Consider the following 15,175-nt stretch of genomic DNA (forward strand, 5'->3'; position numbering starts at 1 on the left):
ACTTTCGTCACTTTCGTGCACTTTCGTGGCGTAAAGCGGAGTGATCAGTGATATGCGAGTCATCTACTTACGTTTCGGTTAGGAGGTCGTTAACGCAGTGTCTGTCGTAATTAATCGGACACCATTCATAATCGAGATTGATGACGGGAAATCGACATTTTTATATATAATAATCTCTTCCGTTCACTGGTGAGACGTCGTATCATAGATGGAATTCTATACCCGATAGGTTAACCACGCTAAATTTAGCCACTGACCGTATTTCAATTTGCGGCACTTCATGCTGTCAATAAACATCATATTTTATATATAAACACATATTTTACTTAATAGATTAAACAAGAATTCTATCCGTCAGGCAGAAAAATAGTAATTAATCCTCTTTTAAGTATACAGGTTGACAGTCAGGAAATTGCTGAATACTAAATGACTGTTATTTTGCAAGGACAGAAACAGAGCTGGCGAATTGAACATTATTCTGCAGAAGGAACACGTCATTTTTAGCACATGGTGCAAAAAGAACGTGCATATTTGAAGTTAAAAATATTGTGAGAAGAAACTGACAATTCATCTGGTTGTATGTATGTTCACTGATACACATCTCTTCAAGATAATGACCATCTGATGTAAACTTGCACGACAATCGAGCTTTTGAAAATTAAATACAACGTTAATAACTGTAACTGTGCTTTCAGAAAATTTCACGTAAATTCCTTTCAGATGGAAATGGCCACTGAGATCTGAATACGTATCATTGAGCCATGCAACTAGCAAAATTGTCAACTTTTTAACGTTTATTTTTACAAGTTCATAAATGTATATTTTTTGCATTGTACACTTATAAAAATAACGAGTTTGCTCCACAGAGTAATGTTTAATTCAGTTCATTCGGTCTGCTGATTACAAAATAACAGAATTGGCAATTTCCTTATCTTGTATGCATTGCCTCAATATACTTTAGATAAACGTATAAATTATGTAAAATTATTAATACTCAATTACTGGTTTCAATTTTTAATTCTATCAGTTTATCTCTCTACAATTAAAAATGCTGTATTAGAGTTCTGTTTTAAAGAAAACTCTAGCATGTATTATTTTTATATACCTTTTTTAATGTTATACAATAGTATACTTACTATATATGTATTATTTAATGCATTTGCTTTCACGATTGAAAATATTGCACAATATTGTTAATTTAGATTAAATATTGACGAGATTAAAAGTGAGGGATTAATGGAAAAAGGATTAATTGTGTGCGTCTATATGATAAGCTTGTTTGAATTACAATTATACAACAAAATATAGTTACATACTTTTTTACTGCTTACTGTTTCAGGTAACATGAAATTGTGGATCGTGATAGCACACATCACATTGGTCGCCACTAATTTATGGGTTACAGCCCATTTCCAGGAAGAAGTACCTGAGGATAATGAGTTTGCGGAATTTGAAGATTTCGAAGAGGAAAAACCAAGTGTGCTCATTGAACGTGTACCAGAATTGCCTCAAGAAGAAGAGTTAAATCAGGATTTCGAAGAGGACGATGTCCTGGTTACAGATGGTGATAGTGAATTTGATCACTTTCAAGATGAGGAAGAATTTGAAGGACTAGACGTTGCAGGAGGTAGCTCTGGTCCAAAAAATGACGAACCTTCCACATTAACCATTACGAAAGTCCCATTTCATCTGCGAGAGAGATGGGACAGTTATTATTTAGAAATACTAATGATAACTGGACTGGTGGTATACTTTATAAATTATATAGTGGGACGTACCAAAAATGCCCATATAGTTGAGCAATGGCTAACGGATCATAAGCAGCTTTTGTTGGATAATTTTTCTCTCATCGGCCATTCGGGCAAATCGAATGAGAACGCAAATGATAATGGTTTCATAAGACAGAGCGAATCACAGTACAGTTTGTACTGTTCCGGACGTGTCGGCTGTGACTCAATGCTTATCGAATTGAAATTAATAAAGAGGCAAGACTTGGTCGCTGTATTGGCTCAACTGGTGCGTCCGCAAAACGATCAAGTTCACATAGAGGTGGAGCTCTCAAAAGACGAAGTAGATAATTTCGTTTTAGCAGTTGCCACGAAACGGCTAGCGATGCACTTGGTACGCGACATGGCTGATATTAGCGTGTATTGTCCGGAGAAACGATCTGGAGAAAAGTTCGGTCTTCCATCAGGCTTTTACGTAATGTCTGAGATTCCAGAAGCAACGGCGGCTATCTTGGACACCAGAGTTCAGCAAGCCTTCTCAAAGTTTGCGCCTTACATAGAGTACATTCACATTAGTGATCAATTCAGTGGACGCAAACCACAGGAGTAAGTAAAAATATATTAACCGTGTATGTTAAATAATGATTTAAATAAATATAAAGAATTTGTATATTTAGGAGTATATATCTTCTTTCATGTCAAATCACGATAAATAATATTAACAATACTAATATTTAGTTTAATTCTAGAGACACTACTCAGCTGACAATGCCTGAGGTTAAAAGAATATTGTTGATGAGCCTGAATATAAGTCTTAAAGGGCGCGCATGTAATCCAGAGACTCAAGAAAAACTTAAACCTTTACTTCAACTTGCTTTCTATTTAATCGACAAGCTGCGACGTTTCAAGTTATCTAAAGAGGTCTGTATCTCTTTGCTTCAGAGTGAAACAAACGCTCTTGAAATATTACAATTGTATAAATTTTATTATGTACAGGGTAAAAATAAAGCAGATAAAAATCGGCTCAAAGTGGAGGAAGCCTTCTTGAAAACAACTCACGCCGCAAGGGCCGAAGCTGCGGCACAAAGACGGGAGGAGCGTCGGAGAGCCGAGCAGGAAAGAATTCTCCAAGAGGAGGATCCCGATAAACAACGGAAGTGGGAAGAAAAAGAACAACGAAGATTGGCCAAAAAACGTGCCCCCAGAATGAAGCAACTCAAAGTAAAAGCTTTGTGATACAATCAGAATTAATGAATGGATTACGTATTTTAAGGAACAAATCTAATACTCCATACTTGGAAGGGAAAATTCGTAAGTAATTACATCGGAAAATGTACTTCGTCCAAATTATCTACGAAATATGCTCTAATTTATGTCTTCATTGAGATTCATATATTCACTCAGTGTTCTCACACGAAGTATCGAACTTATTAAAGAAAGTACAAACGACTGTGAAAAAAAGTATCCTGCGAATTGTAAGTTTGTTGTGTGATGTATATTTTATTTGCCCTACTGCCAGCTTACATACTTAAATATCATAGAGATATACGATATTCCCTGTTGAAACAAGAATAATAAAATTAGCTTAAACTGTATATACATACATGATATATTATCATACCCTTTTTTTAATACTATCTTTTACTACTTTTTTAATATCAACGAACTGATACTATATATAAGATAGCCATAAAATCGTTGTCATACAGATATTAAAACAGCATCCAAAAGAGATCCATACTAACATTCCAAGAAACTTTCTTTTTCTACATTCGAGATAAATGCATCACTAATTCCATAATTTACAATTTACATTATGGTAATTTCATTCAATAATAATATTATTTGGATGTGTTTAATACTTTTTATGTTGTTATATCCATCATATAAATGGAAGTATAAAAATCGGACTTAAGCTTAAAAATATATTATTTATTATACATAATGGTAATAATTAATCGTCTGTTTTCCAAGCAATGTGCCATAATATGCTTAGCATAAATATCTATAATTATAATATAATAGCAATAACTTAGTATAAATATGTATAATTGTCAGAGCAACAAATTAATTATTTAAAAATATACGTATTAAGTTTAAATGTTGATTTGATTTTTTTTATGTTAACTTTATTGTGACTTTACACGCCAAGTGCGAAGTTAAATATTTTTAGCTTGTATTAAATAATTTATTTTGGACAATAATTAATGGCCACTAAGTGAGTATATCGATCGTATATCAGAAATATTTTAAACAACTTTGAATTTAAAGAATTTTGAATTTTATTTCTTCACTAAAAGAAATAAAAATATTTGAATATAAGTTTGCGTTATTTGTATTCTGAAGCTGAAGAGAAGCTAAACTAGGGAACTTCCGGACTGTGCAGAAGTTTTGTATTACTCTGGATGACTGTTTTGGAAAACAGAAAGTTGTTATCCGACACAAAATCCGCTATAACTATATTGAGTCCGCCGCGGCCAGGACGTTTCTGATTTATCCAAGAGAGAATTGCTTTTTGACAGCGAGGCACCAGATCCCTTTGCAGGGTACCGCACAAATGTTTTACGACGTAGGACGTATCCGGCGTCAGGAGGCATTGCGATATGAACGCGATGTCCAACGATCTGCCCTGTAATTCGACATTCAAGAAATCAATCAATTCGTCCACGCGGACGGTGTCGGGCCACACGGTACGCCAGAGACCGGACGGCCACAGATTCGGGTAATTGCGTGCGTAAACGTTCCTGTAAATCACGAACACCTGATATCTCTTTAGGGCCAGCCATTGCAGCGTTACGTGATCGAATCTGGATGAGACTGGGCACAATTTTCCGCGGAAAATCTGCATTATTCTATCTACGAGACGATGATGATCCTGATCCGTGAAGGCATAGAAATGCTGGAAGTCCAGGATAACGATCTCGTTCGCATGCGAGGTGAGCCAATCGGCTACGTCCAGAAGCGGCTTGCTGACTTCCGCGCCGTACAGACCATGAAGGAAGTATATATTATTGGTTCTCGGCTTCGTGGCAACGCGCAGATCTAAATATCGGATTCCGCCGTTAAGCTGTTGCTTGATATCATCGCGTTGTGTAACAGACCAATTTAAAATAATGGGCTTGGCAACGAATGAGCAGTAACGGCCGAGCGTTCGAATATAGGCAGGTTCGTCCGGCCCCACGTCGCTGTGCCTCTCGATCGTATAAGTCATGGTATCGTGAGAACCTGGAAGTTATTAGTTTGTATCACAATCGTCAGTATTCTGGGCGGATACTTGACGCTAAATATAGTTTGATTACTCATTCATGATCACTCTTACTACTGCAGTTAAACAACACATATTAAATTGAAATTCATACATATGAAGTTTTTAAAGTTCTCTTGCGCTTTTTAAACTCATTTCTTTATTACTAGAAATAGATCTGCTTTGTAGTCAACATTTATAAATTTAAAAAAGAGCTTTGAGAGTTTCATGAAATTATGACAAAAGTAAAATAAAATATAAAGTTTAAAATTCAACAACTCTGACAAATGGAATAAAAGAATAATTTCGACACTGGCTCTTAAAATAAATTTAGAAAATTTTTCAAAAAACAAACTTGAAAATTGTAGATGAATATAAAAATTGAAAAATTCTTGCAATTATTCTTGCTTTTATCGAAGCTAATCAAGTCCAAGTACGTCTCATCTAATGAGAGCATGAAACGAGCAATATTGAAAATATCTCTCACGTAAATCAATTTCTACAGGCACGAGCATAAATGCGAAGACCGATTTAAACGTACCGGGTATCGCCAGATGAATTATGGGTATATTCTTGAGTGGCGCCGGAAACCGAGTCATCCAAAATTCCAGATCGTCGGTCAAAACTGCGCCCGGCCATATCGCCATGTTCTCTCCCTTTGCACCACTTTCCATATAGCGTCCGAATTACGTTCCAGAGCACATCTCCTATCGGAGATATACAAATGCAAGGAAATCCGAATGTTGTTGAGCTCGCGACAGAGTCACGAGGCGTGACCGCAGGTGTCTACCTGCATGTAACAGTACAAATGGCGCACTGCCTCGATACAATGTCGGCGCTTTGTAGGCATTCATATACTTTCCCACGGTGATTTCGAGCCCGACCGCGCTAGGCGACTAGCGTACACTCGTTCTGCGTAACCTCGCTCTGGTGAATACAGCTCCTGGCTACGTACATGCATCAGCTGCAATCGCATTTCGACAAGGAACGTAATTTTTTTGCTCCCTTGCAAATCTTTTACGCGATTGTGCTTTTGCGAGATGCAGACTTCGCAGACGGATGATAATGAAGCGATAGAGATTTGACGAGATCGCTCAGATCGGGCCAGCGAGATTTCGAGTCTTCTCCCAGCGGAATAATAAATAACGCTACGCGCGCTCTAGCTGTTCTGCGCGCACGCGTGGTTTTAATCACGTAATCAATTTTATGAACGTATACCGCGATATACGTATGGGAATCTTGGCAATTTGGGCCGCGTTTTTTTAGCCTTTCTGCATGCCAATATCGGTCGAAAGTCAATTAGTTTTGTTTCGCGTGTATGTGCGTTTTTTATACACTCTTCGGGATGAAGGAAGTTAGGATAAGAAATATTACTCCAAAGATTCAGGCTCGGATTTCTCCATCTAGAATTATAAGTAGTACTATATTATTTGATATTTTTAAGGAACTATTTCTATATTAATTAAAATAGCACACATTCTACTGTATTGTTTTTAAGAATCTAAATATTTTATAATATATATAAAAATAATATATAAAAAAATTATCGACTTATTCAAGAAATACAAATATTAAAAGACAAACTACTACGGAACGTGTTGCTCATAAATCTTTCGAAATTTTCTAATTGTAAATTTTTCTAATAATATTAATGGAACCTATGTTGAAAAAATAATACTGAAGCGATGTAAAATTATTCCAGCTGTGTTGCATATATTTCTTATTTGCGTGGCGTTGTATTACGTATTTTACCTGATGTGAATCATGGTCTTCGATTATGTTGGAAATGTTATGCTTCTCGAGTATATTCTGGAGTGAATTAATAATCTTCTGTTTCTGATCGGCACAACATGAAGTACATATGTCGCTTGTGCAGACATGCTCTTGCAACTGAAAAAAATTGCTTTTTTGTATCATGCACACAAGGATATAAATGCTTTAAGCTTGCATATGTATTGAAACACATTCGCGATGCGTAATCTAAATATTCGCGCGTTGTAATTATTGAGATAATAATTTAATAAATGCTCAATAATAATACATAAAATATATACAAATATGATATATTGTTGAATTATTAATAATTCAATTTCTTCATGCAACTTCACGCGTTTAAACATTTATGGCCCCGTACTCTCTACATCCAAGAGGCTTACATTACAATCCCTTCCTATAAAAATTGCGACTGTAACAAAACTAGGAAGAATAAGCCAAGATCTATATATGGGGCAAGTTTTCTCCAAGAGACCAAGACTCGACTTGGGTCGTAATGCTATCGAGAAAGGATATACTCTCCGTATCTCAGATATATCTCGCATGAAGAGATGATACCTGTAACGCTTCCAGAACGCACTGTTTGGCTTCGTTCAAGATCTTATTCAATTTATCAAATTCCTCGCATTTCTGCCGCACTTCCTCCAGAACCTTTTTCCGAGCTTGCTTGGTCTCCTCCAATTGTCGCTCGAGAACCTTCACCTTCTCCTCCGACTCCACGCATCTCGCCCTATACTCATCCATGACTTGCTCGTAATTGCCGAGCTTCGCGTTCTCGCGTTCTATTCGCCCATACTCGAGGATCGTGTCCACGTGCTCCTGAGCGAGTTCGTGCATCGCACGTCTGTGCCTCGTCGCATCCTCCTGCGCAATCCTGGCCTCGCCCTCGAGCAGCTCGCACTGCAGCCTGAGCATACGATCGGTTTCCTTGCACTCCGCGCTCCGCGTTTCCAGGTCCTGGCAGACCTTCAACATTGAATTTAGCTCGTGATTCAGCGCGATATTTCTTCTGACAGCGTTGTGCATCACGTCCGCTATACGGATATTCGTCGCTTCCTTGAATTCCCGAGCAAGCTGCCTCAATCGTTCTTCCATCTCCTTTTGCATTCTAAAAATATAGGATTATTTGATTGATTATATATTAAATGACATTTAAATAATTTATTAAGAATTATCTCCGAAATATATAAATCTTAAAAGATGTCGCGTGGCTTATGAAAACACTTCATGTAGCTGTTATTCAAATGTGACATTTACAATATAATAAAGGACATATTTTATTGATTGATCTGTTTACTTAGCCTTGGCAACAATGACTGATTTCTCCGTTTCGTATAGCGTCGTCTTGTGCGATTCCTCCTGTTTCGCCATTTCTTCTTCTTGCACCTCGAACTTACGCATTAAATCCAAACGGGCTAATCTCCAGTCTTCCAACGCGTTCAGCTTCCCAGCTAACGCAAAAGTAAATAGAACACAATTTTTCCTTTATTCATATTTTCTTTTTCGCTCCTGGTATTGTGATAATATTTTGCATTACCTGCGAGTTTCACTTCAGCGCTTAAGTTGCTCTCCATAGTATGGTACTCTTGTTCCATTGCGTTTTCTTTCTTTTTGTAATCGGCTTGCTCCTGCTTTCTCAGTTCTTCCATCGCCAATAAACGTTCGTTCAGCTCGCGTGCTTCTTCTATCTTGCCCTCCAAGTCTCGTTTCAAATGCGCCACGATGTCAGATCGGTCCTCTTTTAGCTGCTCGAACTTCTTCGTCAAATTCTTTACCTCGATTTCAAGCTCCTCATTTCGGCTGCGTAGCCTTGAAGCAATATCGGGAGGATAACGTCATTTAAACGCGAGTCAAGAGACGGAAGTAAGAAGCAAAGTGTTGGGCTTCGATTCTTAATGAAACAAACCGTGACAGTTGTCTATTGTTGTCTAGAATTTGTTGCTCATAAGACACCGTTTCTCGTTCGTTCACCACTTTTTTCCGTACTTTCTTCTCCTTGTCACCTCCACGTTTCTTCTTTTTGAACATCTTGTTACTTTTATACGCTAGTTATGCGTTGTTCTTTGTGCATGCACTCCCAATTTTTTTTTATTACTTTATCTTAAATTATTTATATCAGAAGCATGTCGTGTTAAATCGAAATTTATGAAAGATCGAGTCGAGAAAATTTTTAAGTTCGATCGGAATTACTGCATTGTGTCCACTACACAACGTCAAACATCAATGCAACTTATCTATTGTATGAATTGTATCTCCTCTCCGTTGCCATAGTAAAGAGATAACAAACCAAAATATATCTTCTACAAAAGTATATAATTAGTGCACGAGTATCAAGGTATAAGCGTGAATAAATGTCAACACAATGTGATTTAACATAAAATGTCAATTAAAATAACATCGTTCTTATACATAATAAAAGATCATTACATAAGGAAATATTAACGAAATATAATATACAAATAGTAAGTAACACTCATATACAGGATATTCCAAATTATCCACTAATACTGCTTAAATATCAATTAAGTTTCTGCTTTAATAGTATGATAGAACAAAGGAATAAATTTGTATTTTGGTTTTATTCGTTGCAATATATTATGGGCTACATTATAAACTCTGGTATGTCCTGTATATAATGCAATAGAAACAAGTTGTAAAATAAAAATACCTAATATAAGAAATATCAATATTTGGTATATACTATGGCTCCGTTCCGATATTTACTACTCAGTGCTGAAAATCTATAACACATATACGTTACGTGCACTATAGATTTTCAGCACTGGCAGTGAATATTGGAACGCAGCTTACGTATCAATGACACTTGCACGCTTCCAACATTTTCATTTCACTCAATTTTGGCGTATATACAATCTAATCCTTTTGCACAATTACAATTGTTTACACAGCCACTGCAATATCATGCACATAAAGATTTGTAATATTCTTTGGCAATAAAACAATTTTATTAGATAAATAATCAACAATTTTAATTCGTATTTTATATTACAGCAATATTTTAATATGTATCACGTGTAATCTAAGATAATTACAAATGTGTCACTGAAAAAAGTATGTATAAGTGATTTAGTTGTACAAAATTACCATGAACTAATATTGTTGCAAAGATAGTTTAATGTTATATAAGAAAATATGATACATAGAACTGCAAATTTAAATAAATTATTGATATCATTCTGCTTTGCAAAAAGAGGGAACTCGAAAAAAATTATTCGTAATAAACCTGTTCATTTATGGACAATTTCCCTACTCACATGATATTGAGCTTAATGGAACTTTATAAACTAGGAACTAAGCTTAGAGTTCACATATTAGCATACGAGAAGTAACCAAAGTAATTTAAATTAAAATATAAATTATATCAATTATGGCGTTATACAACTTTCAACAAATTTAGACGTAATCTTTGAAAAGTAAATTATTACGATATATACATTCAACGCACTGAAATATTGAACTCGAGGTTATTCAACTTGCACCATCGGAAGGATGTTATCAAAAATGATGTCCCAATACGAATCTCTTATATAAAATTCTTTCCAATCTTAATCTAGAAAAATCTATGTATATTCATATATGTATATGAGATAAAATGAATGAAAGTACAAAATTTAGTTAACAGGAGGTCTCGGTGGGGGAGGTGGCTGCGGTCTGCGGAAGTATATAATAAGACTAAGCATTCCTGTGAGAAATCCGATAAGGTACAGATCCCAGTTTTGTCCGAGCAATTGATCCCATTTATCCAATTGATCGACTAAACTGAATTCTTGTAGGTAATCGAAGCCGAAGAGGAAAGAAAGTTTGATCAAAGCTAGCGCTACAGGTATTCGCGCATCAGGACTAGCCTCCGCGGCTAAATCGTAGCATCGTTTAGCCAAGTGTCGATCTTTAGCTAAACCTAGGCCGCGTTCGTGCATGTATCCCAAATTGAACATGGCCTGAGCATTGTGTTGTTGATCGGACGCCGAACGGTAATGGCCCGCAGCAGCTTCGTAATCAACTTTTGTTCCTCTGCCGTAGTAATGCGCATCCCCAAGCTTCACCTGAAGTAAAACAGAACTCACCTCACAATGCATTTCAAAATACAGACACAAAATTTGCTATCTTTGTCAGTAAAATATTTCCATTTGTACACCTACCTGCGCAGCGGAATATCCTTGCGCGGCAGCTCGCGCCCACAGCGCCAAAGCTCTAACTAAGCCCTCTTCTTCCGATAAAATATCGGTTTCTGCTCTGTCTAAAATAAATGCCGCGTTACTCTGCGCAACCTCGTAACCCATTTCGGAAAACAGGGCATAATTGAGGAATGCCTCGTTCACTCTGCCTTCTCTGTAATCTGAATGCGCCACCATCAATTGATCGCTCCATTTCCCTCTTTCGGCAACGTTTTTCATTAATTCCACAGCTGTTGGGCAACTTCTCATCATTCCAGTGCCCGTAGCATGCATCTGAGCGAGATTATAATATGCCAGCACGTGACCAGACTGACTGGCTAAATTAAAATACTTGTTTGCCATTTTGTAGTCCCGCTTGACGCCTATGCCACCTAGGAAATGAATTCAAGTATTAGTCACAAAGCAGTAGGCGGTTATCTATGTAAATGAGAGAAAGAAGACAGAATTGTTATACAACTATAAATACATATACTTACTGAAATACATATTGCCCAACTGCAATTGTCCATCAACCCAACCTTGTTCTGCAGCTTGATTGAAATATTGTAGTGCTTTAGCAGTGTTTCTTTCTACTCCCATTCCGTATAAGTACATCAGACCTAATCCACTCTGGCCTACGGGATTGCCTAACTCTGCAGCTTTTTTAAAATATTTATACGCTGTTTCATTGTCTTGCTTAACAATTTCACTTCCTTCCAAATAAATCTGTAAATACATGTGAAAAGAATATTGTATAATCGGAATATATCAAACAACTGCAATCTTGCATACATTATAGTAAATAATTGTCTTATAACAACAAGCGTTGTTATCAAGATTCCATTTTACCTTTCCAAGAAAAGCCATAGCCACTGGATTGCCAGCGTCGGCAGCGTGTTGAAAATACTGCACAGCTCTTTCGTGATCCAAAGGAACTCCCCTGCCTCCTTGATAATGAAGCTGTCCAAGTCCAACCTGTGCCTGAGTGTCGCCTTTTTTGGCCAACAATTGATAGTACTCTATCAAATCTTGATCAAAAATTCCAGAAGTATATCCCGGGTTTTCATGTTCGTCCAAAAGTCGAACCCGTTGAACTACCGGACCGCCACTCAGCGAGACCTCCTCCGCAACCTTCTTCGCTACCTTTCGATAAAAATCTAAAGCACGCTCGCAAGAGGCCGGTGTCGTTACACCTGCCCAATGACGGTATCCCATTACCATTTGAGCGCGAACATCACCACCAAGAGCAGCTACGGTATAATGAAGTAATGCTTTTCCTTGAGACGCATTAACGCCACCAATGCCAGTCGCAAATAAAAATCCCATTCCCTGTATATAAAAATATAATAATATAAAATTATAAAATTCTCTCTCCGCCAAAACTTCATACTCTATACTGCGTATATACCATATGAGCAGATGGGAGTCCCGTATCTGCAAGTTCCTTGAATACTTTAAATATATTAGGTATGTCGTCAATAGCTACTCTCAGAGAAGTTGGGCCCAAGGGGGTACCAAGTAATCTCGCCCACGCCAATATCGATCTGGCCTCTCGATGGCCTAGCTTGGCCGCTTCGACGAGCAGCCTATAACCTTCGTGCTTGTTAGCGCGCATCGCATTTATGATACTTTCCGCTTTCTTGAACAACTGCTCGGCTAAGAAAAAAAAGTTGTAGCAATAAAGATCAAGATCGTTGAGAAACAGCAGGAAGTGAAATGTGCGTGTAATTGTGCCATTCAACGAGAACGAAACGTATCCAAATTCGACCGTACCTGCCTGTTGTTCCAGGGACATTGGCTCTTGGACCTCCTCCTCGAGCGTGTCGTACAGCTCTTGAGCCTCCCAGGATTCCATATCCTCCTCATCCAATGGCCTTTCGTTTATAACTAAGGAGTCTGTGTCCTTGGTCTGAGCTATCATCGTCTTCATCCATACGTTTCTCGTCCCTGGATTGTCCAGGGTCTCCTTGCTGGCGGCCTCCGTCTTACCTTCCCCGTCCTCCTTCCTGCCGGAGGCGGTCTGCTTGCTGATCTTCTCGTAGATCGGATCGGATGCCGGGACGAGCTTCAATATCCTGTCGCGCAGGGCACTCAGCTCGCGCAGCTGCTCGAAGGCATTCTCCATATCCTCGATCGCGACCTCCTCCTCGGTTTCCTCGTTGCTGTTCGACTTCTGCGTGATGTCGCCGCGCTTCTTCGAGCCGCTCTCGAGCTCGGCGGCGCTCAGGCGGAACAGCGCCAGGAGGAGCAGCAGGAACGCGACGCCTCCGTTGGACTTCATGGCTTCTCCGCGGGCGAGAATTTTAAACGCGAGCCCACCACCACCTCATTACAGAACCTACAAAGCCGGTGATGACCTTAACATGCTCGTCGCCCTCACGGGGCACCGCGGTTTTACACGGGGGGGAGCGCGCGATTGATCGGCACTCGATACGCACATACGTGGACATTCGCGAGAACCGTCTCGCCTCTTCGACCAATTACGTCATTAGGACACGTCAATACGCATCTTCCCGCGGCGAGAGACCGAGTGGACGTGGACGTGGACGTGGACGCGTGTCAACAAAAACAACGCGGGCGGCCCCGCGCGAAATACCCTCTTTTACGAACCGTTCGAGTCCACGTCGCCGTCGCCGTCGGCGCGCCTAGCGACTCGTGCGATGATGATACACCGGATACACGCGTTATTACGAAACCCCGCGCGGGAAAACATCAGCCGAGTCAGCTGTTCGCTCCGCTAAAAGCGCGTAATCGCCATAACAATAAGCGCGCTGCCCGAGCCCGTCCCGTCTCGCCCCGTCCGCGTCGCCGCGCCGCACTCGCCGCGCAAGAAATACGTGTTACACACTTACACCTTGTTTACACTCTAGTTTACACCGCGCAGTCCGCGCGCAACATATCAGCGACACGTCGTCGACCGTCGACCGACCTCGCGAAGTCGTATGACGGAGGGAGATTGGAGATATTTTATTCCTTTGAAATATTGAGATTATTGAGAACTCTGGACGTTACAGTTGTCCTTTGCCCTCGCTCGAAACGCGTAATGACGACGTAACGTAAGGTACGTGTTGCCTTTATATATACATTATATTAGATAAGAATAGATAAGTGGAGGAAAACATGATAATAATGTATAGTCTGCCTGCCATCCGTCCGGTTTCCCCCGGATTTGTCCTAATTTTACGGGCGTCTGGGGACGTCCGGGTCCGGGGGGATTTTTCAAAGTAGTCCACGTTTTTTGAGCGCGTGAATGACCAGCATAAGACGCGGTGCGTTCCGGCGTTCGTCTAACTGTGTAGGGCCGGATTTCACAGTCTCCGATTAACTTGATCCTCCGATTAAACTCACTCTTCGTCTCTTTCTAGAGGGACAGTTAGAAAGAGATGCAGAGTGAGTTTAATCAGAGACTGTGAAATCGGCTTAGTGTCTTCGACGGCTCCGACGTGTTAATTGTTAATTGATGAGCCGCCGAGTTGCCCCAGCCCCAACTGCACGTTTTTCTTTTTTTTTTAGGTACTCTACCCAGGTGGGAGATGATGTGGACGTTTTTAACCCCTTTTATGGATTATATAGCGCAAAGCCTGCGGTATACGGTGTGTTTAAATCGCATCTGATCCACCATCTGAGCTATTGACCTACGTATCATGCCAGCTATATGCTAGATAAGCTAGAAATTTTATGCGTTTTGTATCTGTCATGCGTGAGCGCGCTGTGAGACGTGAGCTGTGAGCGTGCTAATTTTCGAATGTAGAACCGATATTTTTGCTGATTTGGGTACTAGATAATAGTTATTTGTGTAACAAGTGCCGTAAGATGAAAATTCCCGGTAACCGCACCCGGGAATTTTCATCTTTACGCACGGCTTACACACCCTATTTTATGTTGCAAGTGCCTGGAAAGTGGTCTATCACGCACGCGTAGCGTGCGTAATGGGGCACTTTCCATGCACGTATTGCATAAATTAAATATATAACATGGAACTAGCAATAATGCACGCTAAGCACGATAGTAAAAGTCGTTACATAAATTCGCAAAAATACGCTATAAACTTTTTTTGAGGTTTTCATAAAAACGGGGATAATTCGAATAACAAGAATTTTTTTCTCTCGATTACTCCAATCTCTAATGGACTAACGTTTAAAGCGTTTGGACTGTGCGACAACCGCGCAACCGTCCAATAACATTGAATAACAGTTGCTTGTGACACGTTTGAATCCACCAATCAGATCCGTTTACCGAAGGTCGATCTACGTTTT

The 15,175-nt window shown here is 39.3% G+C and overlaps 4 protein-coding genes across 8 annotated transcripts; 1 reads left to right on the forward strand and 3 right to left on the reverse strand.

Annotated features, from left to right (window-relative positions):
- Nucleotides 1-5: 5 nt before the first annotated feature.
- LOC139809910 (PAT complex subunit CCDC47-like) lies at nt 6-3,322 on the forward strand. Of its 4 annotated transcripts, none has more exons than XM_071773179.1 (5): nt 6-189; nt 390-581; nt 1,340-2,333; nt 2,477-2,648; nt 2,724-3,322. In XM_071773179.1, exons 3-5 carry the CDS (start codon nt 1,345-1,347, stop codon nt 2,961-2,963), a joined length of 1,401 nt encoding a protein of 466 aa, XP_071629280.1. In that variant the 5' UTR covers nt 6-189; nt 390-581; nt 1,340-1,344; the 3' UTR covers nt 2,964-3,322. The 4 variants fall into 4 exon arrangements, with proteins under 4 accessions (XP_071629280.1, XP_071629281.1, XP_071629282.1 ...); XM_071773180.1 differs by having other exon boundaries at nt 390-548; XM_071773181.1 differs by having other exon boundaries at nt 397-581.
- On the reverse strand, nt 3,208-6,213 carry LOC139809913 (PI-PLC X domain-containing protein 3). The gene is made up of 2 exons (XM_071773183.1): nt 5,513-6,213; nt 3,208-4,952 (listed from the first exon to the last, which is right to left on the reverse strand). The coding sequence occupies exons 1-2, from the start codon at nt 5,643-5,645 to the stop codon at nt 4,090-4,092; spliced, it is 996 nt and encodes a 331-aa protein (XP_071629284.1). The 5' UTR covers nt 5,646-6,213; the 3' UTR covers nt 3,208-4,089.
- A 9-nt stretch (nt 6,214-6,222) lies between these two features.
- On the reverse strand, nt 6,223-8,975 carry LOC139809912 (cilia- and flagella-associated protein 157). Its single transcript, XM_071773182.1, has 6 exons — nt 8,651-8,975; nt 8,282-8,553; nt 8,042-8,195; nt 7,303-7,852; nt 6,724-6,861; nt 6,223-6,374 (listed from the first exon to the last, which is right to left on the reverse strand). Exons 1-6 carry the CDS (start codon nt 8,770-8,772, stop codon nt 6,342-6,344), a joined length of 1,269 nt encoding a protein of 422 aa, XP_071629283.1. The 5' UTR covers nt 8,773-8,975; the 3' UTR covers nt 6,223-6,341.
- A 132-nt stretch (nt 8,976-9,107) lies between these two features.
- Hrd3 (HMG-coA reductase degradation 3) lies at nt 9,108-13,960 on the reverse strand. Of its 2 annotated transcripts, XM_071773173.1 has the most exons (7): nt 13,358-13,960; nt 12,693-13,257; nt 12,328-12,575; nt 11,769-12,248; nt 11,417-11,645; nt 10,905-11,311; nt 9,108-10,808 (listed from the first exon to the last, which is right to left on the reverse strand). In XM_071773173.1, the coding sequence occupies exons 2-7, from the start codon at nt 13,198-13,200 to the stop codon at nt 10,377-10,379; spliced, it is 2,304 nt and encodes a 767-aa protein (XP_071629274.1). In that variant the 5' UTR covers nt 13,201-13,257; nt 13,358-13,960; the 3' UTR covers nt 9,108-10,376. The 2 variants fall into 2 exon arrangements, with proteins under 2 accessions (XP_071629274.1, XP_071629273.1); XM_071773172.1 differs by having other exon boundaries at nt 12,693-13,960.
- Between the last annotated feature and the right edge of the window lie 1,215 nt (nt 13,961-15,175).

This window comes from Temnothorax longispinosus, chromosome 3, assembly GCF_030848805.1.
Source record: "Temnothorax longispinosus isolate EJ_2023e chromosome 3, Tlon_JGU_v1, whole genome shotgun sequence".
NCBI lineage: Eukaryota > Metazoa > Arthropoda > Insecta > Hymenoptera > Formicidae > Temnothorax > Temnothorax longispinosus.